The sequence below is a fragment of the Artemia sp. Qi Xiang Cuo genome, chromosome 13, assembly GCF_049724085.1.
Source record: "Artemia sp. Qi Xiang Cuo chromosome 13, ASM4972408v1, whole genome shotgun sequence".
Taxonomy (NCBI): Eukaryota; Metazoa; Arthropoda; class Branchiopoda; order Anostraca; family Artemiidae; genus Artemia; species Artemia sp. Qi Xiang Cuo.
Window position 1 is genome coordinate 42665095 of NC_142806.1, and position 24308 is coordinate 42689402.

The following is a 24308-nucleotide window of genomic DNA, read 5'->3' on the forward strand; positions in this document are numbered from 1 at the left end:
CATTCTCCGGAAGCCAGAACTGAGTTGAAGATAGCCAAGAAGATGGGCATAAATAAAAGTTGGAATTGCTTCAAGATCATTGTTGGGACTCCATCGCTACCAGGTGCTGATCCACCTTCCATGGCGCTTATGCATTCTTCGATTTCTTCTTCCGATGCGGATTTTATCAGATCATAATCGTGTTCTTTCAGTGGGAAACTGGTCTCATTCTCTGTATTCGATAATTCGTCGCTGAACCAGCAGTCAAACGAATAGTCTTCATGAACCGCGTCCTTGTAGTATGTAGGCCATGTTTTTGGGTCAGGTACTTTTGGCTGAGCTATGGAAGCCCCTTTTCTTATCTTTCTCCAGAAAGACCGCGTATCACTCTTTTCATAAAACTGGATCAGCTCCTCCTTACCTTTTTGAATAGCCAGTCTCTTCTTCTGTTTTAAAAGGTGTTTATACTCCCGGCGAACATTTTTAAACCTTGTCACTAGTCGAAGCCTATTTTCCTCTATTTCCTCTTCCCTCAAAATCTCCATTTCTTTAATCAATTCTAATTTTTTTTATTCTGCATTCCTCATCAAAAAATTCTATATCCTTACAACCTCTTTTATTTCCTAGAATCGGGCCTGCTATTTCATATAAAATCTCCGCGAACTCTTCTATCAATCTATCATGGTTATTTATCTTCTATAAATCGCTTAACCTTATAGCTACATCATCCTCTGAAAACACTTCACTGAATTTAACATTTTCCTCTGTAGACCATTCCCTAGGTATCTGACGTCTAATATTTTTATTATAAATATGACTTTCACTTGAAATATCCCTCATTTTGGGAGCACTCCTTGATCTAATTTCTAAAAATACCTGTAGATGGTCCGATCCTACTAGCTTAAGTGCATCCACATTAAGGTAATTCGGATCCCAATGAATATCCACCAAAACATAACCAATAAAACTTGCTTTAGGCACCGATACGCAGTTAAATTCACCCCGAGTTCTATCCTTTCCAAACCTTCCATTTCCAATCATCAAACCTGATTCTGCGCATAGTGTCAGCAACCTTCTACCCTAATGATTTATTCTTCTTTTTTCATCCTTGCTAGCTCTGGGGATTCTGTAGACGGCTGGGACTGCTGACGGAATACCTGGAATTAACACATCTTTTAATTCAGCTTCATCACTAGTATAAGCATTAAAATCACCCATTAATTTCGATCTGTCATTTTCAACATTAGCTCTTTTTTCATCTAATTCTTTTAGCAACAAATTCCACGTATCTTCATTTCGGTACAAGCTATTTTGAGGCGGAATATAAATCTATCCTATTACAATACAAAGTCCATCCCAACATTCTAATCTAATGAAAATAACATTTTCTGATTTACTTTTCAGCTTTGTATAACTTTTGAAAGACTCATCTTTTATCAACACTACGAGGCCTCCAAAATAACGATTGTTAGAAGCTAACTCTTGCGATACACTTTCCACATTCAAACCTCTTACTTTTGGAGTTTAACTTGGGCAATGCCAGGTTTCTATTAATGCTACAAAGTCTTAATTTGACAAATCACTTTCCACAGAACTTAACTTATTTTTTATACCCTGTACATTCCAAGCTACAAGCCTAAGGGCTTGTGTATGGCCTTGTCTATACTATTGGGCTCTGTAATCCCTCAGGGGGAAACCTCACCGGTAATAGTCTTCACCCCTAGGTCTGTTAATAATCCTGTACTGCCAAGGCTGGTTTTTTGTAGCTGCCTGAACGGGCGTGTGTTTTGTCTGAAAATTGGTGGCAAATTCCCTTCAGTTAACCGGCTTGTCAGTGGCTCCTCATTTCTTTGCCATACATTTCTAGCGGTGCGACTTTAAGTATTATCGACGGGGATAATCTTGCTACTTTTACGATCTTTCCCTGTTTCTATTGTTTTCGGCAACTTGCTGTTTATTTCAACTATCGTGTTCGTGTCACTTTCATTACCAGAACAGTCCGACTGATCTGAAGGGCAATTCTGGACTGAACTCTGGTTATTTTCATTCACATTAGCGGGATTTATACCTCTGATCTCTGAGTTACTCTGTGCTGCATTAGGGGCCCTAATTGGGTGGCTTACCGTCATTTCTTTTATTTTTTGACATTCACGGGATGACATTTTGGGATGGAGGAGGAGCGTGCGTAGCTGTGTTTCTTGGTGCTGCGGGGCTTGGTGCTGCGGTGAGTTGTTAGTAGTAGTAGTAAAATAATTTCATCAAATCAGGTCTTGTTATACATTAAAGGTAAAAATTTAGAGGCATAAAACGGCATATAATATAATGAGTCATAAATCAAATAAAAAAAAACAATAATGTCAAAAGAGTATAAAAGAGTTCGTTAAGAGGTATTGGAGGTGTTAAGGATTTGAGTGAAAATTGGTATAAAGCTGTCTAAATATCTTTTTGTTTTAGTCTTTCTAGAATGGGGATGGGATTTTTTGCCTCTCCTGAAAGAGGATTCCGTTCAGGATTATGGGGAGGCGGAAAAAGGTCTTCAGTTCAGATGTTGGTTTTCGCATTACCACCAAAACGGAGGCATAGATCATGTCGTCTATTTTCCAAGGTTTTGATTTTAAACTTTTCTAAGAAGTAGGAGTAAGGCAAGTTCCCTTCCCATGCGATTATTTTTAAAGGCCTTTTCTGGACGGATTCCAACCTTTTGGTTTGATTTTTATTTAGTGACAAATGCGATTGAGGGCAAGTATATTCGAGAGTTGGGCGAATAAAGGATATGTAAAATTTCAAAATATGAGAAGCAGGGCATTGATATTTTCCCAATTGCTTAAGGAAAGCTAGGGAAATATTGGCTCGCTTGGTTATAGTTGAAATATGGGCTAACCATATAAGATCGGAAGTTATAGTTACTCCTAGAAGTTTAATTTTTTGTGTCATAATTTCACTTTGAAGAATAGATGTAAATGAGGAAGTTGTGTTTAGAAAATTGATAGTTAGTATTGCAGATTTCAATGGGTTTACATGCATTTTATTTTTGAGGGCTTCTTTTGCCATATCTTCAAGGATTTCAAGTGGACTACTCTTTATATTTTTTCTGGCAACCTCTAGTAGAGTCATATCATCCAAAAATTTCCATAGTAAGGCGATATCTTCTGCCAAATTGTTTAACATTACGCTGAATAAGATGGGTCCAGTTTTACTACCTTGGGGTATTACGTTAGACTGGTAGAGGTTCAGAATAAGTATTTGACCCCTTGAAATATGTTAGCTTGAAAATGATGAGAGAATTTTCACCAGAGAGGGTCGATTTGGACTTCGTGAGAAAATTTATCAACTAAAACATGATGGTCAACATAATCAAAAGCTTTTTCTAGGTCAACTGAGATGAGATTAGCCCAGGTATTTGGTATCTCTAGATTTCGTTATTGTGTCATACATATGTACTAGATAGTGGGGACGTTGACACTTTTGGGACGTTTCCATTGTCGAATGTTAATAGGTTCTGCAATTGAGACCTTGAGCCAGTCAGAGGCATTATGGGCCAGTTATAAGCTGTTATGAGCCATTATGGTCGAAAATGAGCTATGTATGTGTCGTGAGTGAACTTATCACGAGAAATCGAATGGTGCAGTCCGAATTGTCCTATCCCGTACGGTTACGAAGGTAAAAAAAAAAAAAAGAGACTTAGACCACTTTTAACCTACCCAACAGCCGACGGCTGTGATAATTAAAAGGGCGACATATGCCATTTTGGTCAAAATGAGTTATGTATGCGCCGTCATTACGAAGGTAGAAAAGAGACATGCGCCAATTTTGGGCGTGGACAAAATTTGAAGACAAAATTGAGACGTAGGCCATGGAAAAACTTTTCCGTTTTTTAGCTCTCCTGAAAAGTTACACAAATGGCGTATGTCGTCCTTTTAATTAGCACAGCCGAGTGTACCTTGTAAAAAACTTACCTGCCTTTAGGACGACCATTAGGGCTGCGGATTTAACCAGTCTCATTTGCTTGAAATTTTCCGACATCCTAAGGTTCTGAGGCAAACAATGTTGCAAAAGTATAGATGTGAAACAGCAAAATGTTAAATTCTGCGCCAGAGCCTATAACCTAAAACGTTTTTTCTTTACTTTTATTGGTTTTGACTTTTTGTTCAGACTGTTAGTTTTTTTCGTGAAAAAAAAATAAACAAAAAGTATTCAATTTAGAACAAGTGAAAAAGCCAACAAAGTGATTGATTATTCTTTGACGCAATATCTTTTTGTGTTGCGTAATGAAATCTTTGGAAGATCAGGACTGCATGGCTTCCAAAATTCAGTCTTCTTTTCTATATTTACAATGCAGTCAAATATATTGTCGTCATTTCCTATGGCTTCATTTTATATAGTATGTACAATTATGTTAAACCGCAGGTAATGCTACATATTTGTGTTTGTCAAAGTCTTGGCTAATCTCCTCTACCTCCTATGAATTCAATAAAGCTTTGAAAATTTGATCGGAGAATGAATGTCTACTAGAGAAAATTTTTCAAAATTTTCACCTTTTTTTAAAGGAACTTTGAGAGGCGCTATTTGACTTTTGAGGTGAAGGATATGTCCACTTTTGTGCTTTTTAAGTCCGCTAATTTATGATGATCTGTGACAAAATTTCAAGGTACTTCATTTTAAAGAAAAAGGAAAACATGGTTGGTCCATTATTTTTAACAGGAAACAAATCGTCGGTTCGTTTAAAAACTGTACCCCTTCTCCCTCACAGGGACACTGAGATTTCATGAAATTGGAAAAATACTATTTTAGGTGAACAAATCCTTCAGGATTGGCTCTACGGCTCAAGTAAGTGCACGAAAAGGGGTTTTTGATCTCATAAGTCCACACCATTCTTACTTTTAAGGTCAAAAAAGGATTCAGTGGAAATATGTTCTTTCTTGATTGGCTTACGATACGGCTTAAATCTTGGGGAACACTTTGACAAAATCAAAGAGAAGCATGCTATGGTTTGAACATAGCATTTTTGTATTCTAAATTGAGAAATTCGGGTCTTTTAAAATGTTAAAGACATTAGAAGGAGGTAAAAGAATGTAGGCAAGGGTACCTGAAGCGGATAGGGGGCGGGCTAGGGACTCCTAAGCCCTTTAAACGAAGCCTGGAGCGTTACCATCATAATTTTGCTGATACTTAATGGATAAGTCCCAAAAATCAACAAATTTACAACTTAGTGAAGAGCAAATCACAGATTAGCTTTTAACTGGATCTAAAGATGGTCCATTTTCCCAGAAATTGCGAACACTATCCATAATTGATTGCTTATATCATAAAAAAGTTTAAAACCTTCAATTAGGATTAACTGGATACCCGGTAAGCTCCGAAGATCGGAAGGGGTCTGGAATGGATAAACTCATCCACCTTCATTGACAAGAATCAATCTCCTGGATGACTAAACATTTTTTTTATTATTTGTTTCTAGAAAATCTGCAGATATAACTTGTGTCCTTATCGATGTTTCATTACATAAAGGAATTATCATTTAACCTTGGCTTTGTTACGAAGCACCTCTAGAAATTTATTTTCCGAAGAAAAATTAATACGCACAAGAGAAGTAGTGTTGTTAATGACTATGTTTGTTGACTTTCGCACTGTTCGGATTGATCAATAAGTAATCCGGCATTAACATTCAGGGCATTTCTCACTTTTTCCCGATATGGGGCAAGTCACGAGCTTTGATATAACACCATGATCCTCTGAAGACTAATTTGTTTTCAGCGAAGTCCTTCAATTTACTCTCTTAATGTACTCATCCTCAAGTTTTCATCGTCCAGGTTATCTTCAATAACTTCAGTTTGCTTATAAGCAAAATAGTTCTAATATTTCTAGTCATTGATAAATATCAACGACCAAATATATTCTAATATTCTAATGATGTAGCTAAATAGTTTTTCTGCGTTATTAAGGCATTTGTTAACATTCAATTTATAGTACATCACTGTATTTGTCAAGTTCATTGGAAACAGCCTTTTCCCAATCACCCTTTAAATTAGTTTGAATTTCAAATATGGTAAATTTTAAGCTGTTGATAGACAAGAAAATGCTCTTATCAGTGTAAAACTATTTCGAAATCGCTAATTCACTCTTCAATTGGAATGATTGATAAAATCTTACACGATCAAAAATTTTGCTGATGTAAAACCTTTGGCACCAGTTTCCATAACGAATAAAGTGAACATTTAAAGCTGGTTTAGATTTTTAAACTAAAGAGCATCGGCAACTTGTGAAAACTGGAGCTCATGTAAAAAAAAAAACAAAAAAAAACAATCACCAACACCATCTAGTATTTGGTGTTCTTGATGTTTTTTTCCAGCTTCATAATTGTTTTTTTTTTCAGAATCTGATATCAGACACTTAGTACTACACTAATATTTTCTATTATACTAGTTTTTTTTTATTTCATTAGAAATGCCAGGCACACTAGAAAAATGCCAAAAAATACGTTGGTGTTTCTGTCAACACTAGTGCCAGTTCCCACTCTTATAAGCTACCCATACTCAATTCTGACTGCACAAAAAAAAAATCGAGGAAGAATAATTGGTACTGGTGCATTATAACGACACTTCTAAAGAAGTCAACTTTAGTTAATTCTAATGAAGTAAAATAAAATAGGATGTATATATAATAGTTTAGAAACAAATTTGGGCTATATATTTTCACATTGGGGGGGGGGGGTAAAGCATACCATATATTAAATACGTAACCTAACCTAGGTACCTTAGTCCCCCCTAAACCCCCCAAAACAACTGTTTAAATATCGTAAATGCAATGAAAACTATGCTTTGCATTCCATTTCTCAATAGCGATCTCTTGAAAATAACCCGTCTGACGGGTTTAGTCTCTCATTAGTATAATGAAGTGTCGTTATTATGCACCAGTACCGAATAATTATACGATATTCAAATATTGTTAGTTGTCTTTAACTTTGAAAAGAATAGAATCTGTCGAATACAAAAATTTTCCTGAAATGTGTGTTAATGCAGTTGCAAATAAAAAAAAAATCAAGGATTTTTTTGTGCAAAAAATTTACGGAAATGAAGACATTTGACTACAATTTTGAAATCAGCCGAAAAGTTTCCACCCAAGTCACGTGCAATTGCTCAAGGATGCAAACAAAATTTTGAATATGTTGCACAATGTGAAAAATGAGTTTGTTGTTTGTATAAACCAACGTGAAAGCGCAACTATATAAACAAAGGCTTGTGGTTTTGGCATACCAAAAACTATTAATATAATAAGGTCTTAGGTGATAATTTCTTAAAATTGTCATAATTCATACTAGAATGAACACCTAATAAACACTTTTCACATAGTGTACCTTGATGTAGCGGAGAGTTCCTTTCAGAACTGGGGCCAGGGTCTTTTCCATGACTAGGAGATTTTAAAATACAAATTATTTGAAAGAAGAAGGGCCAACTTCATCTTGCTGCATCTTAATTGAAACGATTGAATATACACTTCGATTGATTTGAGCAATTTTGAGGCTGGCTATATTTCCAAAAATTTCTGTTTTTCGTCTTACTTGAGTTTTTCACCTGTTATTAAAACTATTTTTACTTTGTTTAGTTTTCATTTTTCTGTTTTTATAAGCAAGGGGAGGGTCCTTTCCTTAAGAAATTACGAAGTGTGTCGATTATTTCCATAATTTTTCGATTTTCGTAGGACTCGCAACATTTCTATGGTTCTTAAAATCCTCCTCCTCCTGTGAAACACATTACTACGTATGTGCCTGCCTGAACCATAGATATTCTGAACAATAAGCTTACTTGTTATGCATCAAAATCAGTCCACTTCATTTTTCCTTAAATTCTTTTTTGTTTATGCCTTTCTTTTCTAGTCATTTTAATTTATACATAACAAATTAATTAATTTAATTATAAATTTAATTATATTTATATAATAACAAATTTATATAATTATACAATAAATTTAATTATACATAACAAATTAGGAAGGAGGTAGAGGGACAAATTATGCAAACAACAGGTCTGGTAATATTTTTCTGGCATTAATACTTTGCTAGCACCAATTTTGGTATTAACAACCATTCAAATGTTTTGTTTCTTTTTCAAGGCAGCCACAGAAGATGTAGCTGTGTCGAATGGCGCCGTTGCCCCTGTTACATCTAGCCCAGCTATAACAGCTGCCAAAAAACGGCAAAGAAGAACTCGAATACCTGACAAGCCATACAAGCCCTTGAACTTGTGGAGTATAATGAGGAACTGTATAGGAAAAGAATTGACGAAAATCCCCATGCCAGTATGTGAAATATCTAGAAGATATTAATTATTATTATTATTATTATTATTATGAGCGAACGAAAAAAAAAACTTGAGTTGAGCCTCTGACCACAAAGGTCCCTTGCTTCCACATAAGATATTAGTTTATATTTTAGGCTATGGAAACATTGACAATTATGTTGGCGTTCATTAGACTTAAGCTAAATAATATGAAACTAATAAGACTTCACAATCTAGTTGCTCTCTGAGAGAACAATCATCAACAGCCTCTAGCGATTTGGAGCAAAAATCTAAGTAAATATAGACCTGTTAGTGGTATCGAACCCTTTTCGGAATTTCATGTTGACAGAATTTTCATTAACCAAAATGCTGTTGAGAGGGTTGAAGGCGGCGAATGGCAATGGAATGCATGAATCGCCTGGGAATTTTCCTTTTTTTTAGTAATATTGACCAGAATTTCTAGTTGTTTCCAGGCCTCTAAGCTGTTTTAGATATGTTTGCTGAAATTCTGATGGATTTCGTATCCTCTTTGACTAATATTATTAATCTGATTCATATGGGTTACTTAGTTGATTCTGTTTAATTAGTTAATTCTATTTCATTGCATAGTTTACTCGATTTTAAATTGATTTTCGCCTTTTTTTGGAATTCGATATTGAGTTTATTTTCGCTTGTATGTTTTTGCAGACTAAAAACCAATAAATATAAAAATCTCATTGAAAAAAAAAACAACAAACGAGACTGCGGCCAGTGGAGAGAAAAGAAACGACAAATGCAAAACAACGTGGATATTTCGCCTGTATCTAAACAAGGCGTCTTCAGCACGAAAGAAACAAAAGAGGAAGAAGATAAAAAAACAAGCTAAAACTAAAAAAACAATAAAACCACCACAAAAAAAAATATATATATATATATATATATATATTTACAATTGGTGCAAACTGATCCACGTAGGGAAAAGATACTATTATTGAGTTACCTCAGTGAGAACACCAGAGTAACTGAGGAAAAATAAAAAAGCTGGAAATTACTTTAATACTTTAACTGGGAATTACTTTAAATTACTTTTGCGAAATAATCCTTTTTTTTCACTGAGATTTTTTTCTTTGTTGGTTTTTTTGTCATGGCTGGCCAGTTCGGCTTAAGATCTTCCATTTTTGCAGACTGTTGTAATACATCGAGGGCATGTATGGAAAAAGTTCCAAAGCTGCCAATAGCAGCGTTTGACAGAATTCCAAAAGCTGCCGACACTTTGGCAGCTCAGCTTGTGTTTTGACAGCTTTTCTTTGAGCAAAAAGTATTTTTTTTATATGCACAAATGAAATTTTCAGACAAAATCTGCCAATAAATTTCACTAGGCCATGAAAACTGCCAAGTAGCATTGTTACTATGCTACAACATTTTTTGCACAACGGAACGAGGGAGGGTCTCCCTTCCTCTGTTATTTGCAATGTCTCGGGTCGCCAACGAGCTAAATGTATATATAAAAAGATGCATTAGAGACAATTTTAAGTAACATATTAAGCTAGGAACGGTATTTTACAATACTAGTGCTTTTGCTTTGATGCCTAGTTTAGATAATTTTGTTCGGATGGATCATGATAGATTAAAATCCGAGATGATAAAAATCCTTATCGAATAATTAGCTGTGAGTTGAGACATTGTTGCCCAATAGCTACTTGAATAAATTAATTATTTCTTCTATGGACAAAGAATATGTTTGATAGGTCATTTTCTTGCGGGTATTACTACATACTGTCTGAACCGACCCTGCGTATCTCTCTTAAGATCGTGAAACTGTCCATTATGATTTTGTTGGATTTGATAATATTTACTTTTTAGTTTTTATTTCTATCTATTTCATATCCATTCTGGGTGGTTGTAGGGAGTCACTATTCCTTCAACGATGAATATCACCTCTTTTTTTCCAAACTAAAGGCCTTTGCCAATAGTTACAATGCTATTAAACAATTTTTGCCAGCAGTTAATATTTCCATAATTGTCTTCTTTGGAAGTGGCTTTGTATGTCTTGTATAAATTTTTTTTCTTTATATCAGCGTCCTCAGAAAAGGTTAAAGGGCGTCTGTCCTCTTTGGGAGTCTAAAAACTGATATCTTCCCAATTATATTCGAAATGTTGCAGTTTTATGGCAGAACCATTTTTAGACCCTTGCCTTCTACCAAAAATATATATGTTTTTCACCATCTACCGGTAACTACTATTTATAGGCAACATGCTACCTTTATCAACATGGTAGTTACGATAAGATAATTTTGTTTTTTCTCAAAATAGCCCTCACAGTCAATAATTACCAAAATTACTTTTTTCGTAAAAAAAAAGAACTACAAAATAAAAATGCTCAAATCTGTTTGCACACTATCTCTGAGCTTTTATTTGATCGTATTCAGTGAAACAATCGAAACATAGTAAATTAATTTGCAGTTACTGAGAGTTATGTCCTTTTGACAAAGTAGTACTTGTAAAATAGCTAATGCTGTTGTTTTCAGTGTTGTTTTAATTGGAAATAATAGCTGAAAAGCGAACTTTACTTATGCTGCACCCTGTAAAGTAAAATGTATAAAATACACCAGTATCAATAACAACTTTAATAAAAGTTTCATAAAACGGGTCAAATTTGACAAGGGGCTGATACAAAACTTGAATTCTTGAAAAGGTTTTCATATGAAAGATTTCGACGTAATAATTGAAATAAGATTGTATACTCCTCACATTCTTCTTCTTCTTAAGAAAAGTACCTGGAATCCTAAACGAGCTCCTCTCGGCTTCCAACTGTACTTTTTCGCTGTGCATTGCACAAAATATATAGTACAACATTCAAATACAATTCAAGTTATAATCCATAATTTGTTAGGCTTGTGGAAAGTGCAAGTACTTAAGCTGCCCTTTCCCCGCAGTTTAAGGTCTTCCTCCTCGCTCAAGATCTCTTCTGCACAAGTTTACAATAGACGTAATAAACACAAAAGAAATCCAATAATGATGAACCGTGCAGGGGTATTTAAACCATCCGGTACTGTTGGATGGGTACTCTATTTGAGTTGTCTCTTGGCGCGTGTTAGTGCTGAGAAATAACCTTATAGGGTATTAAAAACGCACGTCTGATTTTACTTTGTATCATAACGAATTTCTAAGCCCTGCAACTCTTATTTTCTCTAGAGCATCTTTCATTTCAGGTTAATTTCTCTGAACCCCTATCTATGTTGCAAAGATTAGTTGAAGATTATGAATACAGTGAGATATTGGATAAAGCTGCCATGGCGTCAGATAGTTGTGAGCAACTTGCGTATGTAGCTGCTTTTACTGTTTCCAGCTATGCGACGACAAGTAATCGGACAGCAAAGCCCTTTAACCCGTTACTCGGTGAAACATACGAGTTAGACAGAACTGATGACCTTGGATGGAAGTGTATCTCGGAACAGGTATGGTAACAGTCTTTGAAAGAAGCATAGAAATCTAGCGATGAAAACCATAAGGAGCATGCACACTTCCGGCTAAAAAAAGAAACCCCTCTTTTGTCAATTTTACTATCTAGGGCAGAGGTCTTAGACCCTTTTTCGATACATCAGGCAAGGCTTAATGATTTTTGAGTCATCATTGTAAGTCTTAGAACGTAATCGTTTTTAAAGACATTTTTGGACACTGGGGTCAATTCAGCCGTGTTTGGTAAACTTTGTCTAAGTCTAAGTTATTGCAAGTCAGAGTTATTGATACAATTCTTGTAAATCTCCTGGCAGATCGATATATTTCGTCAGATTTCTTGTTAAAAAAAAAAAAAATAAAATGATGGCACTTTGTATATGATTTATAACATCATTTTCAAACTAAAAAGGCATCTTCGAAATTCGAAAACCTTAAAAAGTCAATCCAGAATTGAGAAAGTAAATTGCAAACAATTTCTAAATATAAAGTTCATGCTAATAAGTGACACTGAAAAGATCAAATTTACAGACGATGAATCACTAGGTTTAAGATTAATACCTATATATGAGCATGTCGAAATAAAATCTTAGAAAATTAGTTGGAGTAGGTTATTTAGTTTTGAATTATTTGTATCTATTACATTGGTAATCACAGTCTTTTGCACGAGAAGTTTGCGTGTCCTTTTATACTGAAATCGGAAATTTAATGATAGTTTTTCTGCTGCCTATATTTTTAGGCACCGTTTTTTTTTTGTGTGTGTTTTTTTTTCAGCTTCTTTTGGTGAACTTTAAGTGTTCTTGGTAAACCAATTGTTTTTAAAAATTCCCTAAAACGGCAGTTTTTTCCTTGTGCCAGACATTCCTTGCGTAATATTTCTTTTCTTTTTTCTCGGAAACAAAAAAAATTAACTAGAAATTGTGACTATATAAAAATCAAATCTGTATTAGTAACTTTTTCTTAGCAAGTTTTTTTGGAAAAATCGAGATCACCATATCAAGATTACCAATTTTATAAAAAAAAAATGTTCTAACATGTAAATATCGTTATCTACAATTAAACGACATTTAAGACAATTAATGATAATTTAGCTGACAAACTAACTATAATCAGTGCTTAAAGCTTCTGAAATGGTATAATTTCAATTCCCTTAAATTAATTGTATTTTTTCAAAGTGCTAGAGAAATAATATGAATCAATAAAATAAGTCGATAGCATATCTGATATATAATCTTATAAATCACTAATTGATCCTAATGATCAACGATTTGCATGGGAGCCCATAAGCTGAATTTTAGGAGGGGGGGGGGTCTTACAATGCTGTATAATAGAAATCTCATAACAAAAGTATAAACATATAAGGTAGCGTCATTCAGCCTGGGGAGTGGCGCCCCTCTTATGGGTGATCATGACGTTTTGTCACTGGGATTAGATTGAAAAAATAAATTTAGAAAATGAGGCCACTCAGCTTAAGGATAAAAAGATTTTGAGGAAAAGGAAGAGAGGGAAAAGACAAATATTGAACTGACTGGAAAAGATGAATAATCTGCTGACGCCGAAAATTGTTCCAGGTAAGTTTATGGAAAATAATAAAAGAAAATTAACGTGTTTTTTTACTTACCCCCCCCCCTCTCCTTATTATAATGAACCAGCAAGAAGTACATTAATATTTAATAACAAAAAATAAGTAAAAGGAAAAAGGTAGACTAAAAAAGAAGAAGATAAAACATAACAAGCGTCTTCACATGAAAGTAGAATTTTACGTTAAAACTCAAAACGAATACAAATAATATCGTTACCCTCACGCCTACAAGTCGTAATAGTGACGAAATTATAGTTTTGAAGTTTTTTCCTAAGCGTTTTCTGCTTTTACATTCGTTTTACTCTATACGTATGCCCAATAAATAGCAAATAATCAAAAACAACACAAGTTTGGATCTATATTGGTTGTCATAAATCAATACAACAAATTATTTTCAATAGTTTTTGTCTTCATTAAGGTACCCGTGTTTCTGTCTATGTTCCCAGTAAGTTTAAGCCAATCGGAGAAAACAAAATTTGTTGGCCCAGTTTCGGGTCCCTCGTATCGATTCAACCAAACTTTAAAATGCTTTGTCTTCACTGAGCTCTGCCCAACCCTGTCTTCATGTTCTGTCAGTTTCAATCTCATAAGAGACAAATCAAATTTAAATCCCACTCTCGGGAGTTACGAATCGATGCAGCCATATTAGCTTTAAGTTTTCTTCTTTCCAAATTGTGTTTGCCGATTTTAATAAATTCTGTCTCAAGTAGGCTACTTATTGTATTGTTTTTTTTTTTTGAGTAGTTAACAATTTGGACTGGGAGTTTAGAACAAGTTCAGTTTTGCATCCTTATTTTTTTTTTTGCAAAGATGGAGAATTTAAAGTGTTTTCGTCGAATCAACGCTAATTCAAAGCACATTCCAAGGACAAGTCATATTTGACTATACTTGCTATGTACTATGCTGGTTGGTAGACTATACGAGAGACACAAACAAATATTGTTCCTATTTTCTGATGTTACGAATCATCAAGGTTCCAAGGTACTAGGTACATCATCGGTATAACCTAAGTTTCTTAAAATTGTTGGTTTTCATCAAGGTTCTCCTCTACATGTATCTTCTCAAAATCTCATTCAGGCTTTCGGTTCTTTTTGTGGACTTTGTTTCAGAAGGGGGACCGTGCGCGCAGACTAACATTTTTCTTGTACTCTAGGGACCACTTGATTCAGGGCCTGTCTCAGTCTGTTCAGAAAACCTGGGTTTGTTGGCCCTTTTTGCGACCGATTTTCAGACGGTCAATATTTTGTGCTTTTTTTGTGAATTGGGGATCCCTTGTCCCAAGGAATTTCAGATACAAGTTTAAAATACAAAGCAGGGCCCATTTTTAGGAGTCCTATGTCCCCAATCTGAACCTTTTTTTTGTACGTTAGGGTTCTCCTGGCCTATGAACTTGCGGATGTAAATTTCAAGCTGTTCGGGGAAGAAAGTTTGTTGGTCCTTTATTTAGGAGAACCAATACTTTTCTTTCTATTTTTTCCTGTCCTGTGATCCTTTGTTATTTCTTGTACTGGCATCCTCTTGGCCCAAGAACTTAAAGATTTAGGTTTTAACCTTATTCAAAAAATAAAGTTTTGGGCCCTTTTTGGCTCCATGTTTGAAGGAACTACGCCCCCAAACTATTTTTTTTTATTATATTAGGTCTCCTGTAACCCAAGGTGTTGTGGCTGCATATTTCAAACTGATCTGGGACAAAAGGTATTTGGGCTATTTGTGGGCTCCCTAACGCCTTCCATCTTCAAATAAATACAACTGAGTCCAATAACCCAGGTTCTTTGGGCCTGGGCTAGAAAATGAATCTTGATGATTTTCGGGCCACAGTCTTGAGGGGCTCATCCCTTCAAACAAATCTTTCCTTAACATTAGGGTTCACTTGGTCAAGGTTTTAGTTCTCAAGTCATTCAAAAAAAGCTTATAGACCCTTTTTTTTTCTTGCTTGCGAATCGGAGTCCCCTTGACCCAATGACCTTCAGACATACGTATCAAGCCAATCGAAAAAAAAATTCATCCCATTTTTAAGGGCCGGTGACCCCAACCTAAAATGTATTTTGTACATAAGGGATGCATTTGACCAGGAAATTTAGAGTGCAAGTCTCAAGTCGTTTGAAAAAAAAATCTATTTTTGACCCTTTTTGGGTGGAATCAATTTTTTTCTCGTACATTGGTGTCTTTTGTGTCCAAGAACTGAAGGATTTGAGTTTTTAGTTGATAAGAAGTGTTTTTGGTGTCAGTTTTTTTGAGGGGTGGGGGGGGGCGTGCCCCTGAACAAAATTTTATTTATATTATGTTCCTCTTGCCCTGGAAACTTGTGACTGCAAGTTTTGAAGTGATCAGATTTAATATCGAAGGGTAAGGCCGTATCCAGTGGAGGGGGGGCCTGGGTAGGGGGTTTGAACCCCCCTCGAAATGTTTGTCTGACCCGTAAAAATGTAACAAAAATGAATATAAACAAATTGTTTATGTGTTTTTCGAGTTTTTTTTGTGTGTGTGTAAGCCTCCCCGAAAAGTCTTTTTGTAACTCCCCCCCAAAAAAAAATCCTGGATACGGCCCTGTCAAAGAGAGTAGGGTGAAGAAACGGGAGCTAAGAGATTTGTTGTCGATTATTTATATTATAATCCCGTATACCATCTGAACAAGTATGTAAAGGGGGATGTTTTTTTGCCATTAACATTTTGGTTTTTGATAAGTATTGCATTTTCTCTTACATTCCCAGCATAGTATACCCCTCATAGTCATTAGCCTAGCTCTAAACCAAGATTTTTCTTTTGCTGACCACATAAATTGTAGGTATGGTTACGAATTTGACATTTGCCTAGATTAAATTAGAGATGTAGTCCCTTTATACATCAGTATAAAGATTGCCGAGCAACTTGAAGTATTTCCGGTTCTTTGCAATTCATTTGAAGTTTCGATAATATTCTTTGAAGAGAATTTAGATCAGTTTCCGGTTGTATCACAAACTATTGTGAATATTAGCAAGCAACGCCGGATCGTCGGCTAGGACGTAAATAAATGAAGGAAAAATTGATTCAGCTCAAACAAATGAAGCTTTGGCATTGTTGGCTCTTCTCTAATGGACTGCATATATGTTTGGGGCTTGAATTTGTCACCTTACGTCAGTACGTTCTCAGAAACTACGAGGTTTTATTCAAAGCTTTCCAATACTTTGAAACGGAGTGTCTATTTTAAAAATACTCTCTTCATTTTCTATAATATTTCCTCTAAAATTTGAGGTTTAACATATTTTCAAAATATTTAGCACATATATTCTCACTATCTTTATCACTAATTGAGGCATTTCCACTTGGGACTAGTCTCGACTGACTACTTCCCAGCAAGTTCTGAACATAACGGTGTAATATGTTACTGCTGTGCCGTTAGGCTGTATCCTCCATGTCACATCTTCTTAATGCAGCTTAATCAATATTCTAATGCATTTTTTGTTTCCTCTATTTCCATCTGGTTCTCGTAAGGTCTATCACTCAGGAGCTCGTCTCTCTTCTACCAAGTTTAAAGAATTTTCGGTAATATTCCTACTTACTTTTTAACTGTCCTCCCAATAATAAAATCTACTACTTCAAATGATTTTTTTTTTATATCGTTCCATCCACATTGTACTCAATCCTAATTTTTTTTTTTACTTAATATCCAACTGTTCTTGTAACATTCTTCTCGACTTCTCATTCGTCAGTCTGTTAACGTCATAACTACCTGAAGAGTAGCCGTTCTTTCTAAATTTCAAATTTGCAAACTACTAGGCTAGATGAGGATTTTTAGTTTCAACATCAGTAAACGCACTCCTTTATACCCTAGTGTCTTGAATCAAACTTGCCGATCTTCAATTTGTGACTTAGAAATAAAGGGATTTATTATTTTAAACAGTAAACACATGTTTCCAGCTGAAAGTTTCACTTGCACAGCAACAAAAAAAATGTAATAACAATTTGCAACAAATACTTTTCATCAGTGCGTCAGTAAAACAGACCTTGGTGTATTTGAAAGAGAAAAATCGATAGTTTCTCCTTGTATGCCTTAGTAGTTGATATTTAGTCCTTACGTTTTTTTCTTCTCTTTAAAAAGAGAGAATTAACTTATTCCCGGAAGCAGGATCGTACTCAAGCATTTGATTCCGGAAAAAGGAGTGGAATTGCTTAGACCAGTATTTTAATCTATTCCTTTTGTTGGTCCAAAAATCTTCTATCCTGATTTGCTTTGGGTATATTTGGTTTCTGATTACCTATCAACAAGGTTATTGCATTTTGCAGAGTAGTGTTATTTTTACCTCCAAAGAGAATTTTGAATTTTACGTCCAAACTGAAATTTTCACTTCATATATGCTATATTTTGGACCAAAAGTCGCTTTCTAATTTTTTTTTTATGACAACCTGGTCGACCATCCCTGCAGATACAGAGAGCAGGGGCGTATCCAGGATTTTTATTTCTGGTGGGGTACAGAAAAGAACTTAAAAACGCATAAAGAATTTGTTTATATTCATTTTTTCTTACGTTTTTACGAGTCAGACAAATATTTCGGGGAGAGTGGTTCAAATCCCTAACTCCCCCTGGATATGGCCTTGACGGAGAGAATAGGTTATCCCCATAAAAATTATGTGTCACAGCGCATAATAATTTGAATTCTGTGAAAAGTTTTGAAGTGCGTCACGGAATGGAAACTGATGATTTCCTAAACATCCAGTTAAAATAGTTCCATTTTGATTTTTCCTTGTATTTATTTAATTTTAGTTATTCTTTGTATGTGACAAATCTTTACAGTGTTATCAGCATACGGATATATGCCGCCAATCACTTGCTATAATTTTATATTACGAAATTTATTTTAGCTATATTTTCATTTCCCTAGTGTATGGCTTTCCTTAAAAACAGCTAGAATAGCATGTAGCCTTTTATATTTTATTTCTCAGCTACTTTTCTGAAAACAGCAGTATACCTATTGCATTTATGCATTCAGGAAGTTGTATTCATCTTGTCTGAAATCCGATGATGTAATTTTGTACTCTTCATTTTTCACCAGGTGTCCCACCACCCACCTGTTGTTGCACAGCACTGCGAAAGCAAGAATTGGATCTGTCACCAGGAGTTTTCGATGACTTCTAGCTTTAAAGGCAAATATTTACAAGTCAAACCTTTAGGGATGACTCATTTAACGTTTTTATCAAATGGTAAGTTCTATCTTTACCTTATAGACAGTGGATATCCAGTAATTTGTTTAAGAAGACATTAAAAAGTTTTCTTGGTTGATTTGTTCTGTTATAACTATAATTGGCTATTTCTCTGTTTTCCTTCCATTAATGAATCTAAAGCCAATCAACTGTAAAGGTGTCAAAACTATAAGACATAAGTTTCACAGGAAACATCGAAACTAAAAATGATTTGTCACACAGGTTTTACACTTTTTTTTTGTCTTGAAAAACATTAAAAAAATGGCTTCATTTCCTGCTACTTTCCTGCTAGCGGAAAAGAATGAGATGGGAACCTGTGAATAATCAAAAATCCTAAAAGTGTTTCTACAATTAAGTGAAAAACCTTAAAACAGGCTGGACCAGTCAGTTGAGCACTCGCAGCTCAAGAGGTTAAGCACAAATCTTAGCTTAGGAAGCTTCAAGGGTATTCATCCAAAACTTTATAGTTTTTAGGTATAGGTTATTGTATTTTCAATCAATACAGAATGATCTGTTTCAAATTCATAGAGTTACGATAATTTTTTAGTTACAAATTTGAATATATTCTGATGAACAAGATGCTTGTAGTCCTTCACAAATGGACGAAAAAAATTTGGATTTTTTTATGGAAACTTTTTATGAACTAAAAAAATTGACTTCTGTCTTTATAAGAATCGCTTTCTAGAGAGTTTAACATAAACGATTTTCAACTTTATCTTTCGACTATGTGGTTCAAGCTATGCACGTACAGTATTTAGTAATTTTTGTCCATCGTTTTTAACTTTACTTTTATAATTAGTTCATTAATTACAAAAGTAATAATTCATAATAACTGCGGCTTATCCTTCAATCTGCTGGTGTGTTGAAGAAAACTGTCAATCTCTTCAAAGAGCTCTTCAACAACACAGAAATCCAGGTCATCATAAATGGTCAGCCCTTCTCATGTTTTAAAATTAGAAGTGTTGTTCAGAAAGATGGCGCTGCTGCACCCGAATTCTGCAACTATGTCTTTCTATCTTTACCTTATAGACAGTGGATATCCAGTAATTTGTTTAAGAAGGCATGAAAAAGTTTTCTGGGTTGATTTGTTCTGTTATAACTATAATTGGCTATTTCTCTGTTTCCTTCCATTGGTGAATCTAAAGCCAATCAACCGTAAAGGTGTCAAACTATAAGACAAAAGTTTCACAGGAAACATCGAAACTAAAAATGATTTGTCACACAGGTTTTACACTTTTTTTTTTGTCTTGAAAAACATTAAAAAAATGGCTTCATTTCCTGCTACTTTCCTGCTAGCGGAAAAGAATGAGATGGGAACCTGTGAATAATCAAAAATCCTAAAAGTGTTTCTACAATTAAGTGAAAAACTTTAAAACAGGCTGGACCAGTCAGTTGAGCACTCGCAGCTCAAGAGGTTAAGCACAAATCTTAGCTTAGGAAGCTTCAATTGTATTCATCCAAAACTTTATAGTTTTTAGGTATAGCTTATTGTATTTTCAGTCAATACAGAATGATCTGTTTCAAATTCATAGAGTTACGATAATTTTTTAGTTACAAATTTGAATATATTCTGATGAACAAGATGCTTGTAGTCCTTCACAAATGGACGAAAAAAATTTGGATTTTTTTATGGAAACTTTTTATGAACTAAAAAAAATGACTTCTGTCTTTATAAGAATCGCTTTCTAGAGAGTTTAACATAAACGATTTTCAACTTTATCTTTCGACTATGTGGTTCAAGCTATGCACGTACAGTATTTAGCAATTTTTGTCCATCGTTTTTAACTTTACTTTTATAATTAGTTCATTAATTACAAAAGTAATAATTCATAACAACTGCGGCTTATCCTTCAATCTGCTGGTGTGTTGACGAAAACTGTCAATCTCTTCAAAGAGCTCTTCAACAACACAGAAATCCAGGTCATCATAAATGGTCAGCCCTTCTCATGTTTTAAAATTAGAAGTGTTGTTCAGTAAGATGGCGCTGCTGCACCCGAATTCTGCAACTATGTCATATAATATGCTCTCAACAAAACACTGCTGGTGCAGTCTTTTGTCATTGATTTTTCTGGAAGAGCTCTGTCGGATGTTGACTTTCTTGACGTTGTGATACTAATAACAGTTCAAATAGGGATTAATTTTTTTATTAGACAGTGAAAGACAATGATAAAAATTCTGGATATTTCGATCACATACACAGCAACTATCATCAGCAGATTTGAGTTTTTCTGCTGAGGACGATTGCTGTGTGTATCAGCGAAACATCCAGAATTTTTATTATTGTTTTTCACTGTCTAATAAAAGGATTTATCCCTATTTGAACTGTTATTTGTAGGTCATGGAAATGCAGCGTGGTCTTCGAAATACCTACGATGTGATACTAAGAGGTGAAAGTCACTCTAAGTTCAAAACCGCGCTGGAAACGCTAGTGTCTGCTGGAGATGCACCATGCGGCCCCATGACATATATAGTTGTGTGTGGCCAGAATGTTGAGATAATCAAGCAGTTCACCTAACTTGGTAAAACTGTCTGCTCAAATGAAAATATAGATGCAGATGTCAGCAAGGGCGGCAATGTCGAATGCCGTCTTTGGTTGTCTTTCGAGAAGAATATTCCACGAATCCCAGATGAGCCGGCTCAATAAAGCACGAATCAATTCTGCCTCAGTAGCCAGCGTCATGTTGTGCTCGTCAGAGCCATGTGCCATGACCCAGATGCAGATCACTGGAGCAGATGTTATCCAGACGACAAAAGAAACCCACAAAGTCGAACATGTTATGTAATTATGGTTTGACAACATGGTGGTTTGACAACATATTATGTAATTATTGTAGTATTTAATAAATTGAATTGAATTGGGAGATTCTCCGATCCTTGAAATTGCTACCCTTATTTGAAGAGCTTGAGTCTTGCTCGCTGCGTTAGTATGGTTATTTACTTCTCCTGTCTGCTCAAACAGCTGCCTGACTCATCGTCCATTTTGACCATATTACAAACAGCCTGAATCGCCCCAGAAGACACGTAAAAAATCGGTGAACGTTATTTGTGGTCAATTAACTGCCCGAAGTATCAATTCTAATGAAGTTCCAACCTTCCCCCAGGACAAACCCGTCCGGAGACGATTAATAGCGCTGACGTCTGGCTCTCTATACGCTCTCAAGTAAGTAAGTCAAGTACACAGAGGTCACAGTTTTATCTATTTCTTCAAAATGCTTTACATCTCATCTTCTCCCTTGCTAAAAATTATTGAAAGTCGGAGCTTTTGATAATATTTTTTTTCTTTTGACTCATCTTGGATGTCTGCAAATGAAACTCCTACAAACAGCTGGTTGTTAGTAACTTCCAAAATATCTGAAACTCATTTCTCAGTTTATCATAACTTTTGGTGTAACACAGCCGTGCTGTGCGGATTTTTGCTTTGCTGGTTTCAGATTGTTAAAAATACTAGATATACATAGACTAGGAAACAAGAAGACGTTTCGAGATTGACATTAGCAGGCCTAAATACTTATACAGCAAGGCTCTATGGGGGGGGGTACTTGGTCTGATTCCCCTTCTCCTCCCTCCCCTCGTAAAAAAGTAACAGAATACATATAAGCAAATTTTTGATGTATTTTGTAAAGTTTTTTTTTGTGAACCTCCCCCCCCCTCGCAAAAATTCTGGATACGGCCTTGTTAGACCCCTAAGGGATAGATGCAGGATCTTTTGTTATGAATGTTTGTTACCATTTTTGGAAAACGGAATAAACTTTAGGGGGGAGAGACACCCCTTTTTTTTGAGGAGGGGTATAAAGAGCAATTTTCAAAGGCAGCCTCTATGAGTTTTTCTGTATTTGAATTTGCAAGAAAAGTACGGCAGGTTTAGCCTGAAAAGTTTTTCAATAAATTTCCCAGTGTTACAAACATTTGAAAAGTGCTAAAAATTAAGCCTATGTTCCATAAGCTTTGACTCACAAGCATAGCCCCTTGCAATGAATTTGATAAAAATCTCAATGAACCGTGAATATTTTTCGACGGATATTTAGATTCAATATGAAAATAAAACGTAACTTGTATTTTAAATATTTTAAAAAAGTAATCTCATCAAAGACTATAGGAATTTGAAATCTAAAAGCGGATTTGAAAGGTCAAACGCTTTCAAGCGGGGTTAATTTTATTCTAGCCTTCAAAGGCTATTAACTTTTGATTGGAGCATTTTCGAAAAAAATAATTTGTACAAAATATGGTTCGTTTTGTCCCAGTGTTTGATTTGAAATTTTGAAGTTGCACTCCGGTTTTTGTGATGTCAATCTTCATACCATACCAACAGGATCTCTGCAAGCTTAATAAAAATGTCACAGTCCTTGTAAGACAGTGCTGGTGCTTTTGAGCCGTCATTTAAGCTCCGTCTTACGCACGGTTCATTCAATGTGAAAGATGAAGCTACTTTTCCTTGATGCAGGCCGAGTCGACTTTTAAGGCCTCAAAGGAAATGTTTTGCTATCTTGTTTTTGTGAAAGGCTGCATGAAGACATCCTGGGAGATGTTCAATTCAGTGACTCTGCATGGTCTAATTGAATCGCTGGATAGAAGACTTGATACAACACAACTTTTTACTTTGCTAAAGGAATAAGTTTACTCGATTAAGCAAAAGACTTTAAGAGGGATAATGACTGCAACTTCTGATTTAAAAAAAATATAAACTATATTTAAATTTGTGAATTCAATGCTGATATATAAAAGTGTTGGATTTAATAGTACATTCTTCGGCCCTGATTGTTCTTAAAAGATATCAGGGAGGAGGAAGCGGACGTTTTTTAAACAATCTTGGGGTGGGGGTTGATAGATTTCTAAGCAGATATAGTATTTTGGTGGGGAAAAGAGTAATCGCCCCTTAAGACTACAAAAAACTAGGATTTATGAAGAAAATTTCAGGAAAGGATGAAAATAATTTTATGCAATCTCGTCGCCTCAAGAAAATTCAAATTCTCCCCCTCGCCAACATAAACCGAGACGGTTTCTATAATATTGGAGGGCAGGGCGAGTTAATCTACATTACTCTATCAAAACAGTTTATTAAAATTAAAAGCTTCCTTTTGTTTTAGGGAACCACTATACCTGGAGAAAAGTAACTACCAATGTCAACAACATAATTCTTGGTAAACTTTGGGTGGATCACCATGGAGACATGGAAATAGTCAATCACAAGACTGGAGACAAGTGTGCACTAAAATTTATCCCTTATAGCTATTTCAGCCCTTCAGAGCAAAGAAAAGTAAAAACCAATTCTATTTTTATTTTAAACTAATTGCACTTATCGACACACTGGAAAAGCAGTTTTTCAGCCTTTGACAAAACAAAGAAATTAATATAAAGATGACAAACGGGTCAATGGACAGTAAAGGAAAACGAAGAGAACAAAAAATGAAACGAATATTTCGCCCGTATGCAACTGCGTCTGCAGTGTAGAGAAAAAACATTAAAAAACTAGATACTAAAACTAAAAAAATTAACAAAAAAAATACATAACTCTAAAACAGACCGACTAAAATATATATTATACAATTACTCACATATACAATTGCCAGCTACTTCCATGAAACCGGAAAAGTAACTGACTTTTCTGGTTTCATGAAGGTAGTTGCCATTTGTATATGTTAGTAATTGTAATCGAGAAGGGAAATGGCGGTGATGTAGTTCACCATCAAGAATATTAGAAACCATTACTGCAATGAAAAAATGCACCTTCTGTGCCAGGTGCTATTTTGATTTCAAATGCTTAGTCATTATGGTCTTTTTTTCAGGACTCTCTTTGCTGATTCATAGACTATTATGCTAACGTGATGCCACTTTTCACCAGTATCATACCTATTGAAAAA

The 24308-nt window shown here is 35.1% G+C and overlaps 1 protein-coding gene across 2 annotated transcripts in view; it reads left to right on the plus strand.

Moving 5' to 3' along the window:
- The window catches only part of Osbp (oxysterol binding protein), a 119449-nt gene that overhangs the window by 80324 nt on the left and 14817 nt on the right, over nucleotides 1-24308 (plus strand). For both annotated transcript variants that reach the window (XM_089099314.1, XM_089099315.1), the window contains 4 exons: nucleotides 8089-8274; nucleotides 11447-11692; nucleotides 18303-18450; nucleotides 23535-23704. In XM_089099314.1, coding sequence (XP_088955440.1) covers nucleotides 8089-8274; nucleotides 11447-11692; nucleotides 18303-18450; nucleotides 23535-23704 — 750 coding nt within the window. The remainder of the gene's footprint in view (nucleotides 1-8088; nucleotides 8275-11446; nucleotides 11693-18302; nucleotides 18451-23534; nucleotides 23705-24308) is intronic.